This window comes from Lepus europaeus, chromosome 20 (genome assembly GCF_033115175.1).
Source record: "Lepus europaeus isolate LE1 chromosome 20, mLepTim1.pri, whole genome shotgun sequence".
In the NCBI taxonomy this organism is placed as follows: domain Eukaryota; kingdom Metazoa; phylum Chordata; class Mammalia; order Lagomorpha; family Leporidae; genus Lepus; species Lepus europaeus.
The window spans coordinates 48,587,948-48,602,858 of record NC_084846.1 but is presented as its reverse complement, the minus strand read 5'-3'; the positions used below and the strand labels follow the sequence as shown (position 1 = coordinate 48,602,858).

The 14,911-nt window shown below is 38.5% G+C and overlaps 1 protein-coding gene across 1 annotated transcript in view; it reads left to right on the top strand.

Annotated features, from left to right (window-relative positions):
• The window catches only part of NXPH1 (neurexophilin 1), a 308,789-nt gene extending 299,657 nt beyond the window's left edge, over positions 1-9,132 (top strand). Inside the window, exon 2 of the mRNA XM_062178553.1 lies at positions 8,257-9,132. Coding sequence (XP_062034537.1) covers positions 8,257-9,018 — 762 coding nt within the window. The 3' untranslated portion in view covers positions 9,019-9,132. The remainder of the gene's footprint in view (positions 1-8,256) is intronic.
• The last annotated feature ends 5,779 nt before the right edge of the window (positions 9,133-14,911 follow it).

The following is a 14,911-nucleotide window of genomic DNA, read 5'->3' as shown; positions in this document are numbered from 1 at the left end:
TTTATAGATCAATAGTAAATGTATAGGCTGGTGGAAATTACAAGGCTTTTCATTACTCTCCTTATGAAAAGTCATATACAAACACCAGGAGATATCGCTAAAAGATGGAGACTGTATATGTAAGTGAGTGAACATTTATCTCATGAAGCCATATTTGAGGTGGTAGTGGAGTTAAGAAATTATTTATTCCCTAGCAATTTTCAACAATATTTACAAAGTAAAATATCTTGGAATTGTAATTATAAACCTATAATGAAAAGATATGATAGAAAGCAATGTGAAAGTATGGCCCTAAAATATGCCAATAAAGAGTTAAAGTGTGGTATCTGTGCTCACACTCTCATGATCCTATGGTCATTTCCCCTCTAGCCCCATGAACAACAATTCTTGTCCTAAATATACTCACATTATTTGAGACCCAAGCTCTATCTTTAAGTTTGAAGACAATGACCCTTCTCTTTGCTCCTATTTTGGGGTGTTCTCAAAAGAAACATATACTTTAAGATGCATGCACCTAATAATGCCAACATCCTTTATGAGCAAGTGTTGTGATGCAGATAGTTAAGCTGACTATTGGAATGCCCAAATCCCATATTGGAGGGCTGGTTGATGTCCTGACTATCGTGCGTCTGATTTAGTTCCTTGCCAATGTACTCAGGAAACAGTCAATGATGGCTTAAGTATTCGAGCCCCTGCCACCCATGTAGTTGACCAGGATGGATTTGTGGGCCCCTGGTTTCAGGCTGGCTCAATCCCAGGTATTAAAGCCAAAATGGGAGTGAATCAGCAGGAGGACAATTTCTCTCCATTTCTCTCACTATCTCTCTCACTCTTTCTCTTTCCATCCCCATTCAAATAAATAAATATACAAATCTTTTATAAATGAGAATTTATGATTTATAGTTTTGCTAAAACAAAGAGACAATCATTACATATCGTTTGCAGAAATGGTATTTGATTAGAGAATTAATAGAATAGAATGCTCATTGACTACTTTTGAAATGGAGAATTTTATTGTTTGGAAGTACAGTTTGTGTTATTATAATATTATAGAAAAATTATTTGTAGAGAAAGATTCATCATACTTTGTCATTTTGAAATTGTATTGATTAGAACTTATTTTTTTTTTCATTTATACTTGTCTTTTTGTCCTAATTCCTATGACATCTGTTATCATTTGGATGTGCTGCCATCAATAGATTTTAGCTGACCTTTAAAAATAAAATATTTTAATATGGTTATAAAAATCAATGGTTGGGGCTATTCCAGGTATAAGATTTTCTTTTTTGATGATATTGTTTATTTGGTAAGGCTCAGTGTCTCAATTTTCTGTTTAAATTTATATGTTTCAAGTATTAAAGCTCTTAAGACGTAAAGCATTGTGATAGACTGAGAAAGCTTGTGTCTGGGAAAAGGATGTTAAGCTAGTTACATGTTTATCTTAAAGATCTCGTCACACTACTGAAATCTGGCTAAAATAAAGTAATTGCTAGTGGATTACCAAAGTTGGGAAGCTTCTTTTCAAGGGCTTATTATTCTAGACCTTTATTTAGAATTTGAGTATTGCCCATGACTGGCTTTCCTGCCCCTATTTCTCTTGGTTTCTGTTGTTTTCTATACCTTCTGACATCTCCTTTTGTCTCTGCCGAGCCTGATTTCTCTGGGTTGTCCTTGATATGTGCATATTTCTTAGTCATTGTCACTATCCTTCTTCAGTGTCACTACACTTCACTTGCACAACACTATTTAGTCATCAACGAAACCAACAACTCTTTTTTTTTTTTTGACAGGCAGAGTGGACAGTGAGAGAGAGAGAGAGACAGAGAGAAAGGTCTTCCTTTACCGTTGGTTCACCCTCCAATGGCCACTGTGGCCGGCGCGCTGCGGCCGGCGCACCGCGCTGATTTGAAGCCAGGAGCCAGGTGCTTCTCCTGGTCTCCCATGTGGGTGCAGGGCCCAAGCACTTGGGCCATCCTCCACTGCACTCCTGGGCCACAGCAGAGAGCTGGCCTGGAAGAGGGTCAACCAGGACAGAATCCGGTGCCCTGACCAGGATTAGAACCTGGTGTGCCGGCGCTGCAGGCGGAGGATTAGCCTATTGACCCATGGTGCCGGTCGAAACCAACAACTCTTATCCTTACTATCTTTCAGACCCACACAACCTACTTCCTTTTGGATGGTGTCTCAAAATGACTTGTAAACACTTGAACCCACAATATTCCTATGAGATTTAATTTTACTTTACTTTCCTGCTAACTTGTTAATTATATGTTTCTTATAGATATGAGCAAACTCACTGAATACCAAACTTTTCATGTTTCACTTTAGCCAATAAACCATCTAGTTGAGTCAATTTCCCCTCTGAAATATCTCTTAATTCTATTCTTCCTCTTTTTGTCTGCCACTACCATGTGCCATATCTTAAGCCCATTTTCTTTGCTTTTCTTTTTTTCTTCTTAAATATTTATTTGGGAGATGGGTGGAGAGAGAATGTTCCCATCTGCTGGTTCACAATCCAATTACCTATAATGGCCAGGGTGGGATAAGGGCTAAAGCTTGGATACAGAAACAAAATTCAGGTCTCCCATGTGGAGACAAGAACCTAGTCACTTGAGCCATCATTGGTGCCGAAGCTGGGAGCCAGATGCTTTTCCTGGTCTCCCATGTGGGTGCAGGGGCTCAAGCACTTGGGCCATCCTCCACTGCCCTCCTGGGCCACAGCATAAAGCTGGACTGGAAGAGGAGCAACTGGGACTAGAACCCGGCACCCATATGGGATGCCCGCGTCACAGGCGGAGGATTAACTTAGTGAGCCACAGCACCAGCCCGGCTACCAGAATCTTAATATGTGAATTGTAAAAGAGTCAAACTCAAAGGAACAGAGAGTAAATAGTGGTTGCCAGAAGCTCTGGTTGAGGGTAATGGGGAGATGTTTGTCAAAGGACACAGAATTTCAGTTAGACAGCAAGAGGCTGTTTTCATTCTTACATTGCACATCACATGTCTGTTCTCACTTCTGTGCTTTTGCAGTTATACTCCTCATATTTGGAAGAACTCACCTGGCCCATTCTATTTGGCAAACTCCCAAGTCTTCTTTAGCTCCCAGATCTAAGGCCTGTCTCTTCTGTTTACTTTTGCTATCTTTCTGCTTTGGCTGTGACTTCTAGGATGTTACACATGGTGCTGGTAGCATCACAATGTGTTTTGCTTAATTGATTTTCCCATGATACTGTGGACTTCTTGAGAGTAAGGTCCCTGAGTCATTTATCTCAGTTTTTTTTTTAATTTGTCTGCAGCATCTAACTACATAATTATTAAATTAATAACAGAATCTATCTGTGTTGTTAATAATGAATAAATCTGGGGACTTCCTGGGTTTTTACAACAAATATTTTCAGACAGTGATCTGCTCCTGTCTTAACTAAGAGAGAGGGAAGGGAAGCAAGAGTAGGGATATGCAAGACAGTATTGGCAATATGACAGCTGAAATCTACTTTGATTATATACCCAGATATTTCGAAGAAGTTGCTCTACTGTCAACAGCACTCGAAGCTTTGAGTATCACATCAGTGAAGGCAAAGACATTCATTGCTTGTGGTAGCTGAACTGTTTCATGGCTGGTTGTGCTCATCCTTTGTTACTTGGAGTTTCTTTTATGTTGACAGGCAGAGTGGACAGTGAGAGAGAGAGAGTGAGAGACAGAGAGAAAGGTCTTCCTTTACTGTTGGTTCACCCCCCAATGGCCGCTACGGCTGTCACACCACACTGATCTGATGCCAGGAGCCAGGTGCTTCTCCTGGTCTCCCATGGGGTGCAGGGCCCAAGCACTTGGGCCATCCTCCACTGCCCTCCCAGGCCACAGCAGAGAGCTGGAATGGAAGAGGGGCAACCGGGACAGAATCCGGCGCCCCAACTGGGACTAGAACCCCTGGTGTGCAGGTGCCACAGGCTGAGGATTAGCCTATTGGGCGGTGGTGCAGGCCAATTTACTTGGAGTTTCAATACCTGTTTAACCTGTCGTAGTTTTTGGTTGGTACTTTAAAAATCATGTGCTTTTATTCTCTTCATTTTTATTTTTAACATTTTAGCCCACATTGTTTTATTTAGAGTTCAATGTATGTTAATTTTTTTCTTAAGGTAAATTATATATATATGAAATTATATATATATATTATTGTGGCGAGACATTGACTCGAGTTCTACCCTCTTAGTAAAGTTCTAAGTATACCAGACAGTATTGATGGCTACAGAGGCAGTTGCGCAGCAGATCTCCAGAACTTAGTTCATTTGGCTTAACTAACCTTGCTTAACTTCATTTTGCTTAAGTAAAACTTTATGCTCATTTATTCCTCATTACTCCTCATTTCCCTCTAACTCTGTCTCCTGTTACTTTATCTTTTTAAATTGTTTTATGGTTGTACTAAAGGCACTTTTTTTTGTTTTTTACAAAAAATGTCTTCTACTTCCAAATACTATTCCAAGTTATTCATTTACATAATGTATAACAGAATTTAGAAGAAAAATGTTTGATGATGATAGCAGCCAGCATAACCCATGTTGAACATTCACTGCATTTAAGCACCATTCTTAGTGCTTTAAATGGAATGCCAAATAGAATCCTGGTAAGAGGGAGGTGGGTATTATTCCACTAGTCTCTAGAAAGAGAAAATAAATGCTAAAATGAATTAAGTGATTTGCCCAAATCACAGAGATGCTAAAGATAAGACTCTGGGCTGGGATTCAGTGTGTCTGACTCCAGAGCTTACCCTCATCATTACTATGGCTATGCAGAGTGTAATTTACAACTGAATACTCTCTATCTACTTGAAAAACAAAGGTTTGTTGTCCTGGCAGTGTCTCAGCATCCTTTTGAATAGATTAGTTCTTCTTCCTTGAAATCATACCTTCCACTTTCTTTTTCTTTTTTTCTTTCACTTCTCATATGCTCCTGGTAAAATGCACTATCGATTCCTTTCATTTTCATTCTTTAGGACAATTTCATCATTGCTTCATTGGCCAATGTGTCATGGCAGCATCACAGTATAACCTTATGTTGAAGCTGAGTGACAAGTATATTGTCATCCTAAATGCATGCCCTTATTTATTCTTCTTACCACCCAAACAATGGAAAACTATGTAATTCCAAGAAAAAAAAATAAAAGTGGATATTTACTTATTTATTTTATGCTAAGGCATAGTTATAGGAGTTATGAAAGGGACAATGCTTATGATTTTGGGATGTACAGAGTCAACTAGTCTATTAAGCTTCTTCAAAACAAGACAGAAATCCCAACTAATACACATAAAAACTCCAAAACTAAAAGACCTGTAATTCTATTGCCTATTATTTTTAGTTTCAATTTTTATATTATAGTTTCTCTGTGTTTTAGAAAAATACTAAGTCTTGATATATGTTACATTCAGGGCGCTAGTTAGGGAAACTTAGATTTTTTTAGTTAAGTAATTATAATGCAATAATGTTGATGATGAAACTAGTAAGGTTGGTACTTTTGATATGAGAGTAAAAATTGCCTTACAGTAGACTGGCTTTGTTATCAGGCAAAGAATGTAGGTGGGAAATGTATGCTTTTCTCTTAACAAAGCAAATACATTTCTTTGCATAATCTGCATACCCGCCAAAGAATTTTTCCATATCAATTTCATCTCTTTAGGATTTAATATTAGTACTTTTTTAAAAAAGTCCTCACTAAAGCAACAGCATTGCTCTTATTAATCACTTTCACTGTTAGAACGTGATCTATTTTCAGAGAATTGTTTTAACATGAAGAGAATTTGTAAACAGTAAGCAATTTTGGTTCAGGACAAAGGAGGAGAGAAATCAATACAAGAGATTAGCACAAGTTAAGTGAAAGCACCTGGAAAGGAAATAAATTTGGCAGCAAAGACAACTTTTTCTCCATTCCTCATAGTTCCTCCAGGTCAGTAGTGATCATGTTGATAGCTGCCTTTGACTCAAAGCTAGGGTTTATTAAGGTGGATGAGATGTTTGGGAATTCAGAGTGACTGCATACATGAGGCTAGTTCGTGCTTCTCTTTGATGAGACTTCACTGATGCTGTGATCTCTACATCTTTCGGGGCCCTCATTCCATCCTTAAGGTCTGATTCTTCATTGGCAATCTCTATCTCTCCTTTGTTAACCTCTGCACACAATGACTCTCTGCGTCTTACCCTGAGATCACAGCAGATGCAGCTTTAAACAGGGTAGCATCTTGAAGTAGTAAGTAGTGCTTTTATGTTAGCTTCTGTCCTGGCTTTCCAGCATGCAACCCCAAGATAAAACCTGATTTTATCTTAGATACAATGCAGATATGTGAGGATAAACTTGAAGGGTTTCTCAAAGTCAGCATTCATTGGGAAGAGACCAATGTGTCTGGCATTTCTTGGCGGGTAGGAATAATCCCACAGCACTCACATTGTCTCAGTTTGAACTGAGCAAAGAAGAGACTGCTTGCTGGCTTGGAATGAAGAGCTCATTGATCCTGATGAAACTGCGAAACAGCAAGATTACAACCTTGAAGATAATTTTCCAGTTTTGATGCCAAGGCCCTCTACTTCCACATTCCTGAGGGAATCTGTTCCATCCAGGGTCCCATAAATTGGCGGTGTAATCCAGAGCAAAGTAACTCTCAGACAAGGCTTCCACATACACCACTAGGAAGACTGCTTTCTTTAATTGTCTGCAAGTACCAGTTTGAGATTCATAATAATAGCTAAATTTATTGAGCTTTTCCCATATGCCCGCCACTGTGATAAAGATTTTGTATGTCTTAGCTCATTTAATCCTCATGGCAACCCAGTGAGATAGTCACCATTATTAGCTTCTTTTTACAGATGCAGGAAACTCAGGCAGAGGGAGGTTAAATAACTTGACCAAGGGCATACATATTAGAAGAGCTGGAGGTTGGCGAGAACTCCAGGGAGTGTGGCTCTAAAATTCATAGTCTTGCTCCCTGCAGCTTGGAACAGAGGACTCCCAGAACAAGTGGCTGAGGAAAACACTATTCCAGGCCAGGTTTGTATCACAACAAGAGGCCTGCAATAGCTAAGTAAATAGAGAGGTCTTGAAATGCAGCTCTAATTCCTAATGGACCAGAATGAAAGACAGGAAAAGGACAGAATGAGAGAAAGTTCTCAGGAAGGAGCTTTGTTGTGGGAGAACAGTTTGAAAGGAACTTCCAAGGTCTTAAGAGGCTGCTGCTGACTGGTCATCAGGCTGGTACCAGATACGGACTCAGAACAGGTTCTCCAGGGTTCTGACAGTAGATTTCTTGTGCAGCTGGCTTTTTAGCGAGCATCTGGGGAATGCTTTCAGCGGCTGCACCTGAGACCAGTCAGTGTGTGTCAGTCCGTGGCTTCTCTGCTCTCTGTTTTGGATGTGTTCACTCCTGTCCTTGGGATCTCTATTAGAATGAGAATTTAGGTGGATGAGACCATTGTGGTCAATTGTTCCCCTGAATCCCTGGTCTGCTTGGGGATCAGGGTCAAGACTGGAGTCTCAGGAGAACAGTCTGTGTATGTTCTTCCACAATCCAACCTGAAGTGACAGGCATGATGTTTGCTTCTCTAGATTGATAATTATCTATGAGACAGTGTATACTAGATATTGCCATTTAAGTTCCTATTCCTAGAACACATTTTAAGAAATGTAAAGTTAAAAAAATTCATTTTATACAACACATAATGTTGCTTTCAATCAGTGATGATAAACATATTATTTTGCATTGCTCAGTTATAACATACAGGAATCTCTTTGTAAAATTAAATCTTCTAATTCCCAAAAGTCTATTGGGTTTCAGTTGACATAGTTCTAGAATCATACAATTTTCAAGCTTATGGTGATTTTGAAACAGGAAAAGAACAAAATGATTAATAAAAATTTATTTCAGAAGTGTTGGGATTTTGGTACTAAGGAATCATTACTTTGGTTTGGTTTATGCTTAAATTTGGTTTGGTTTACTTGTGAGAGGTGGCCTATTCTTTCATTAGTCAATTTTTTAATAGATCTTTAGGTCATGTTTTCTGGGTTTTATCTACTCATACCTCCCCTTTTCCATTGTTATATAAAAATAGAAGTGATCTTTTATCATATCTTAATAAATACCGATCAGATGTCAAAGGCACTCTAAAAATGTGTCATTATTTAGTTCTGAGCCTTTGAGAAAAGGGTTGAATCTGAATGTTGTATGTTCAGAGAGGCACAAATATAAATGCCAATTTTCTGTTCTTTTTTTTAGGTGACAGGCGCCAATTTAACAAACGGGGGGAAATCAGACCTTCTGAAATCAGGAAGCAGCAAATCCACACTCAAGCACATATGGACAGAAAGCAGCAAAGACTTATCTATCAGCCGGCTCCTGTCACAGACTTTCCGTGGGAAAGAAAATGACACAGATTTGGACCTGCGCTATGATACCCCAGAACCTTATTCGGAGCAAGACCTCTGGGACTGGCTGAGGAACTCCACAGACCTTCAAGAGCCTCGGCCCAGGGCCAAGAGAAGGCCCATAGTTAAGACGGGCAAGTTTAAGAAAATGTTTGGATGGGGTGATTTTCATTCCAACATCAAAACAGTGAAGCTAAATCTATTGATAACTGGGAAAATTGTAGATCATGGCAATGGGACATTCAGTGTTTATTTCAGGCATAATTCCACCGGTCAAGGGAATGTATCTGTCAGCTTGGTGCCCCCTACGAAAATCGTGGAATTCGACTTGGCACAACAAACCGTGATTGATGCCAAAGATTCTAAGTCCTTCAACTGCCGCATTGAATATGAAAAGGTTGACAAGGCTACCAAGAACACACTCTGCAACTATGACCCTTCAAAAACCTGTTACCAGGAGCAGACCCAAAGTCATGTTTCCTGGCTCTGCTCCAAGCCGTTTAAGGTGATCTGTATTTACATTTCCTTTTATAGTACAGATTATAAACTAGTACAGAAAGTGTGCCCCGACTACAACTACCACAGCGACACACCATACTTCCCCTCAGGATGAGGATGAACAAGGGCATGAGACTGAAGCCTGAGGAGTTAAAGGTCATATGGCAGGGCTGTCACCTCAAAGAGGAAGGTCCTATCTGTTGCCTGGAATGTGTCTACACTGCTGCTCTCGTCAACTGGCTGCAAATACGCTAGTGGAAAATAATCCGATGTTATTTCTGCCCAGTCAGCTTCATCTCTCGGTATAGTTGTAATCACCACCCTTGCAGACACACTCTCACATATAGAGGTACACAAACACACACTTGTGCACATTTCAACTGCATCCGTCATGATTCCTGTTGAGAAGGCTTTCATTGTCTGACTCAACGGTTCAGGATCAACTATCATGCAACAAAAGGATTAACTAGACAGAGAATGTTTCTAACACTCACTGTTATGGAAATCTCTTAAAGTCTTGAGTCCATGCTAATCAATAACCCCACTCATGCATTCCTACTGCTTGGAGTAGCTGTACTGGTAAATACTACTGTAGGAGTATATGCTTGTTAAAATGGAAAAATGTGTCTTAGAGCTCAGTATTCTTTATTTTATGAACACAACAAAGTGTAGTAACTTTTTTCCAGCATATAGTAGGCACATTCAAGGTGATACAAGATGGCTCTTTTTTTTCTCTGGAGGGAGCCTGTTCTCAGTAAAGATGAGCAAACATTTGGAATTTACATGTGGGCAGATGTCGGGATGACAGCTTTCATCACCAGTCATTGGACTTTGGCGAAGTTGAGAACAGCTAAGGCCACTTAAAACAAGTTCTGATCATTAACTAAGAAGGAAAATTCCTGGCAGACACCATGTAAGTTATAAGTGTCTGTCTTATCTTTACTACACATATTGTAACAAATTCAATATCCTAGTCTTCATTTGTATGAATGGTTTGTATTGTACATAGTTTAACTAAGTGTTATTTGAGCTGCTTCTTAATATTAAATTGTACTTGTCTCTCTGCTTGTCATTGGTTAAAAAAGAAAAAAAAGGATATGAGGAACCCATTTTATCAATGTAGCTGTGAACTCCATTAAAAAGACAAACTTAATGTACAAAGCATTTATTCAGCTCAAGTATTGTTGAAAGCTATACATATACAACATTACAGTCTGTCTGTATTTAGATATTTTATTTCTGGATAAAATGAATTGTACATAAAATAAAACACTTAAAAGTTGAGTTTCAATATGTACTTGTGTAAGATGGTGATTTAAATGGTTCTGACAAGAAGAATGTGCTGGAATATAGTCATGCCTTTGCATCTCATGTCTCTGGATTTATACAGAACTATCTAAATTGCTATTAGATGCCCAGTCAAAACAGCTTAAGAGTTTGATTCTCAAGCCTGGGAAACAATTGTGGCAGATGGCATTGCACACATTTTTGGTTTATTCCTTCCTGAATACCAAAACTCAATTATCATACTAGTTCCAGACTATCAAAAATCAATGAGCATAGAGGAGGTAATTGAAATTGCCTTAGTTAATTACAACCTGTTGAATTTTTCCCTGTACAGAATCATTATTTAGCAGAGAGGTTGAAATATAAGTGGTTTTTTTTTTTTCATTTAAAACAAAATCAAGATATCTGAAGATTGTGGCTGAATTTCTCTGATTCCATTATATTGACTCAACTACAAAATTGCAACAGTAGTTGAGGGCTTCCACACTCACTTGACCTAGACCAGCTGGGATAACTGATCTACAAAATTTTGTTTGCAGACAGTAAGCTTTCTGTTTAAAAATAACTGCTATAAATAATCCCAGTAAAGTATACAGACCAAGACATTTGTAAGGTAATCCATACTTAAAGCCATTAACTGAATATTAGGATGCGCAGAGTCTCAACAGTTAACCAGAGTTGCCAAATTAAGGGCTCCTATTCTTACCCTCTATTATCTCTCCTCAATGCCTTTTAGATATAAGATGCATATGAATATAGAAAATAACAGAAGTACTACAAGAAAAACAAAACCAGAGTTGTAAAGTGAGAAGTCCTTAACTGATCTGACTAAAGACTCTCTTCAACTGCAAGTCAGATGCACATTACTGTTGAACGGTCATTTCTTCAAATCCTCCAATATAACTAGACAACCATATGTGATGTATCAATTAACTTGTCACACATCTTAAAATCTGGTATAGAATAGACTCTCTCTGTGACAGACTAGACAATGATTGCTTTGTGAATTCTAGTCCCTGGATATAATTGTCACCCATAAATCTTGTTATTGTGGGAGTTTATCAACAGAATCATTTAGAAGTTAGTTGCTTGGTAGGAAACAAGAGAGTTAGAAATGGGATGGGGTTAGTGTTGTTTGATTTAGGGGCCTGTAACTTTTATTATGTGGCCTGATCTGTGCTTTACTAATTCAAAATTCAAGAGGAGATAAAGAAATTCTTCAATTTCCATGCCTCCACTTGCTCTCTAAACTCCCCATGAAATGCCTCTTTTCCATTTTTTATAAAGCTACAGAACACAGCTAATACAGCTATTCTGTGAATTGACTAGTTTGTAGTTTTCCTCCAGAAGAAAAAGAATATAACAAGAAAACAATTAGCTTCCAACAAAGATTTCAATGTTTAATAATTCAGACTGTCAAGACTCCCTTTTCTAGGCCTGTGTATATACGCAACCCCCAATCCTACATCATCACCACCTTCCAGCTATAATATGGAAAAATCATGATAGCATTAAAGTTTAGTTCAAAACTTATTCAAACCCAATATATCCTTCCTTTTTAAAAAAGATTTATTTATATATTTGATAGGTAGAGTTACAGACAGTGAGAGGAAGAGACAGAGAGAAAGTTCTTCCTTTTGTTGGTTTACTCCCCAGATGGCTGCAATGGCTGGAGCTGCGCTGATCCAAAGCCAGGAGTCAAGTGCTTCTACCCGGTCTCTCATGCAGGTGCAGGAGCCCAAGAACTTGGGCCATCTTCTACTGCTTTCCCAGGCCATAGCAGAAAGCTGGATTGGAAGGGGGGTAGCAGGAACTAGAACCGGTGCCCATATGGGATGCCGGCGCCACAGGTGGAGGATTAACCTACGGTGCCACAGAGCTGGCCCCTTCTTCCTGTACAAAGAATTGGATAAAACAAAAAGATGGTCAATATGAAGACTTAAAGGTTAAGATCAAAAATGACAAACTTGTTGCTTCAAAAAACTGGCGAATTAAGTTTTAACTATGTTAAAATACATTTGATACTTGGGAAAAACAGATTTCATGCAGTAAGAACTTTAAGTAAATGACCTTGCTTAGAATCCGAGTTATTCCACACTATCGGTAAGAGACAGGAGAAAACTTCCAGCTGGAAACAATGTGATGCAAACATGGATTTGTCATCATCTGTTGTTCTTTCCAAAACCTTTTTAGTAAACTTGAAATTGTTATGAAGGAACAACATTTTCAACTTCTTGCTTCCTGGAACAAAAAAGTGACACAAGTTAATGGTTTATCTTTTTACAGCAAAAATAATGAGTTGTCACAACATGGTTTCACATGGGCATTTTTGGGTCTGTGGTTCTGGAGAATTGCTCTGCATGAGTGGAAGGGGCAAAAGTGTTAACAATACATACACCAAAGTTCTGGAAGTGATGATCGTGCACGCAATTGAGATCTGTTAAATTTAAAACTGTGGACTGGGAATTTGCAGGTTCCTATATTTCAGCAATAAATTGTAAGCCATATTTTTGCACAGAATAGATTAAAAAATCATGAGAAGCCTGAGAATGTGTTTTTCTTTTCTCCTTTCTCAACTGCTTTACTTGTAAGAAGCAGCTTAACCAATACCAATAATTCTTTTGAAAAACAATTTGCATCTTCACTATAAATTTTGAATGCCAAGTTTTAGCCTGAAGCAAATATGAATGGCTGTGCTTATAAACCTTGAGAAGACTTGGTTGATGTAGCAGTTGTACACATTTACTCAGGCAGCAATCTCTTTAACCATTTTTATTTTTATCATTTATCTTCATATTGCTGTTCAAATAAAATGCAAATCTGTAGGTACATTCAAAAATTAAAACATTAATATGCAGAAAATGATTATTATTTACCTAGTTTGTAGATGACAAAACTTGAGTACATTATAGTGTGAATCATATCTGAAAAACTGTTAGGTGAGGCTTTTCTCGGGAGTCCCATGCATATTGAAAAATGATTGCAGGGGCTGGGAACACAGGGAATTAAAAACTGTGGTTTGTCATTGAGTTTATATCCAATAATGTCCAATATATTTGTGAGTTAAACAATTACAAGTACTGTTTACTAGAATGTCAAAAGAACAAATTTCAATGAGAGAGTTTTGTTTTGTTCTATGTACAGAGCCTAGGGGAACAGTCTAAAATTACGGAATTTTTGGTGCCAAGCAGCTGGCAAAGTGTCATAAGCTTGATCAAAAGAATTTTCCTGCTTTTAGCCCTTTACTGGAGAGAAATGCCTTTTAACCCTGAGGGTCGGTTGGATGGTTTCAATGCTCAGGCATGGCTGCAGGAGCCTTGTGTGTCTTCTGAAGGTGGTGGCGGTGGCTGCTGTCACTGGGGGTCCAATGTTGTTTCCCCAAATTCTAGACCCGTGAGTTAGACGTATAGCTGTGATCATCTCCCCACCCAGCAGGTACTGGCTTTCCCAAATCTACACCAGGGATTCAAAGGACCAACTAGAATGTTACGGCTTTCTGAACACAGGATTCCTCCACTCAAGCATTGGAGGAAACTTGGCTGCTATGATTGTGAGCATCTACAGAAATAGTGCAAGGCAATTGTCAGAATGCAGGGGTTGCCAAATAAGTATTTTTTAAAATAAAATATTTATCATTTTCTGTTATCGCCGACATTCAACCTGTCAATTTTCTGAATTTTCTAATTGTCAAATTATTTTTTTCTTTCTATTTTATAAAAGATTTTAATGGGACATATTGTCAAGTGGCATCTCCTAAGGAGGTTTAAAATATTTCACAAACTTTCTGAGACAGGTAAGCAAACATTATTCTCTTACTACTCCCCTTACTCAATGCATTCAAGGATGGAAGTCCATGGCAAGGACTAACAAAAAAGATGAGCCATTTATGGTTCTGAGAAGTCTCCATGGGCTCCCTCGCTTGAGCATTGCAACTCTACCAAGGTAGGTGGTCCTGTGCCCCTCTTGCAAGAGGAGACCGATGCTTAGAAACATTAAGCAAGCTTCCTGAAGCCCAGAGCTCTTGGGTGGTAAACTGAGTTAACTTTATCTCTAGATTCCAGAGAATAACCTTTTAAACTGCTACTTCTCTCTGTTATTTTTGTAATTTTCCAAATTGCATTGGGAGTTTAAAATGCTAACTTTTGTTCACAGAGTTTTTTGGTTTTTGGTAGGTAGTTTTCAGATATTACTCATGTAGTCATTTTTAGTAGGGTCTTACAACGTCTGTGATCACCACTGTCTATGCCCTCATTTACCTCTTTGTAACATGGGAGCCTCCCCTGATTTAAGAAGCTCAAACTCCTAATTTTCAGGCATCTGCTTCAGCAAAACCAAAAATCAAAGAAGAAAATTTTGGAGAATTTCTTTTGAAAATTTGTCAAAGCTATTGGTTTTGACCAAAAAAACTTTCTCTGTTGCTTTTTCTTCAGCTTGAGTTCTGCATATTAAAAGGGAGGCCTCAAAGGAATTCGGTATCATTTCCTACAGTTTTTTGGAAAAAGTTAAGATCCTAAAATGTCAGTTCATCTCATTGATTCCTCAGCTCAGAATATGTGCTCCTTATTCATGTAATGAGGGAAATTCATCAGTGGAGGCAAGATTATGAATGCTTGTGTGTCCCCAGGAAACAGCCAGGTGAACTTGGGGCCTGAGGGTCTGAAAGCAGAGGTACTTGCTTCTAGAATGGAATCTGAGGAAACAGCAAGCCTGGTAACAGAGCT